At 36.2% G+C, this 2198-nt stretch overlaps 1 protein-coding gene across 1 annotated transcript; it reads left to right on the top strand.

Moving 5' to 3' along the window:
* The first annotated feature begins 293 nt into the window (after nucleotides 1-293).
* Nucleotides 294-2198, top strand: LOC125866304 (protein WHAT'S THIS FACTOR 1, chloroplastic). Its single transcript, XM_049546643.1, has one exon. It carries the CDS (start codon nucleotides 554-556, stop codon nucleotides 2036-2038), a length of 1485 nt encoding a protein of 494 aa, XP_049402600.1. The 5' UTR covers nucleotides 294-553; the 3' UTR covers nucleotides 2039-2198.

The following is a 2198-nucleotide window of genomic DNA, read 5'->3' as shown; positions in this document are numbered from 1 at the left end:
CAAAATATTAATCTACACCCTAAAATTTTTAATCACTCTAATCAAGTTCATTTTTCATTTAATCCTCTTTAACTAAGTCATTGTCACCAAACAAAACCAAGACTTGTTTGACACCTTCTATTTGATTTTCTAACTTACCCACTCTTTTTCCTTTTTAAAACCTAACTTCTTTTTTAAAACCTAAAATTTAGAAGATGAATCAAAAAGAAATGTAGTAGTTATTCAATTATGTAAATGACTTTCCAAGCAGATGTAAGGACATTTTTAAATGGTGGAAGAAAACTATTTAAAAACCATTTCTAATAAATTAAATTAAAAACATTTGAATGCCTTTCTCGTTTCAAAAACGTCAAAAATGTCATTTTGTTTAGAAAGGATCTGCCTAGGCGAAAGCAAAAAGTTGTTCCAAAATCTAACAGCATCTACTCCAAGCTTCTCCTTATCTTGAGTAACTTCAAATTAGGGAATTTCTCATCCAATTATTTGGAAAAATTTATGATTAATTTGGAGTTTTTATAGAGTGCACACCAACTGTTTGATCATTTTCCCCAACATGTCATCCCTGCAAATGACCCTCCTCACTTTACCAGTAAAAATCCAACTCCAAAGCAATAATTGCATTTTCCCACTGCAATCAGATTTCTTACCTCCTAAAAGCAGAAACAAATTCACCATTTCTGTTATTTGCTCTAATCCGGGACCTCACAAATTGGTTCCAGATCGCAAGTTAGACAAACATGTTGTAAAAAACAACAATATTAGGTTCGTACACAAGCTTAAAACACTCTTACTTTCAAAACCAAAGCATTTCATGCCTATCAATGTTCTCTCCAAATGCCGCGGCTATTTGACTCTTCCTAAACCTCGCTCTATTCTTTCAATGATCCAGCGTTATCCAACAATATTTGAGCTATTCACTATACCAACACCACCTACACCCTTCAATGCCACTAAACCACTTTCTCAGCTCTGTGTTCGACTCACTCCACCTGCTGCTGCCCTCCTTCGTAAAGAATTCGAACTGAAATCAGCTCATTCTGTTTTCTTGGCTGCTAAGTTACAGAAGCTTCTAATGCTTACGACGCATCATAGGTTATTGCTGTCCAAGCTAGTTCACATTGCGCCTGATCTTGGTTTGCCTGTTAATTTCAGGTCTCGCCTTTGCAATGATTACCCTGATAAGTTTCAGATTGTTGACACATCTTATGGTCGTTCTCTTGAGCTTGTTTCTTGTGATCTAGCTCTAGCGAATGCTTTACCATCTCGTGAAGTTGACCATGTTTCACTTGGATTGATTGTAGATCGGCCATTAAAGTTCAAGCATTTACAACTTCGAAGGGGACTAAATTTGAAGAGACGGCATGAAGAGTACCTTATAAAGTTTAAAGAATTACCGGATGTATGTCCTTATAAGACAAGAGTGAATGATTTCTATAAAGAGTCGATTAATACTGAGAAGAGGGCTTGTGCAGTGGTGAGAGAAGTTTTGGGGATGATGGTTGAGAAGAGGACTTTGGTTGATCACTTAACACATTTTAGAAAGGAGTTTGGTTTGCCAAACAGATTAAGGGCTATGCTAATAAGGCACCCTGAGTTGTTTTATGTCAGTAAGAAGGGGCAGAGAGACTCGGTCTTTCTGTTAGAAGGGTACGATGATAGAGGCAAACTTTTGGAGAGGGATGAAATGCTGGTCATGAAAGATCACCTGATGGAGCTTGTTAGGAAGGGAAAGCAAATGAGAAGAGAAACAAGGAAAGGTTTTGCAAAAGGTGATGTGAATGAGTATTTCAATCAAACGGGTGATGATGGTGAAGTTAATGACGATGACTACTTTGAACACTATGATGGTTTAGATAAATTGTTTGAAGTTGAAGACTTTAATTCAGGGAATGGTACAGATGATGCTGATGATGATGGATATTTTGATTTTGATGATGGCTCTGACCGTGATGAAAGCACTAAATTATGGGCAATCCAAGATGAAACACAGTTCTGGATAACTGAGGTGCATACTGGTGGAGATTCAGCACCTTGGTAGTCTTTCCATTTTGGTGATTGCTACTTGTAGTTAACATGTATGTATATGTAAAGATTGTACTTATCCTATTTGTTTTCTGAAGGTTTTTATTTTCTTAAAATTCCTACAATATTTATTCATTGACTGAGTGCATAGTATTTCAAAAAATATAAGAGTTATG

Source organism: Solanum stenotomum, chromosome 5 (genome assembly GCF_019186545.1).
Source record: "Solanum stenotomum isolate F172 chromosome 5, ASM1918654v1, whole genome shotgun sequence".
Lineage (NCBI taxonomy): Eukaryota > Viridiplantae > Streptophyta > Magnoliopsida > Solanales > Solanaceae > Solanum > Solanum stenotomum.
The sequence above is the reverse complement of the archived record's forward strand: the minus strand, read 5'-3'. Positions and strand labels throughout refer to the sequence as shown.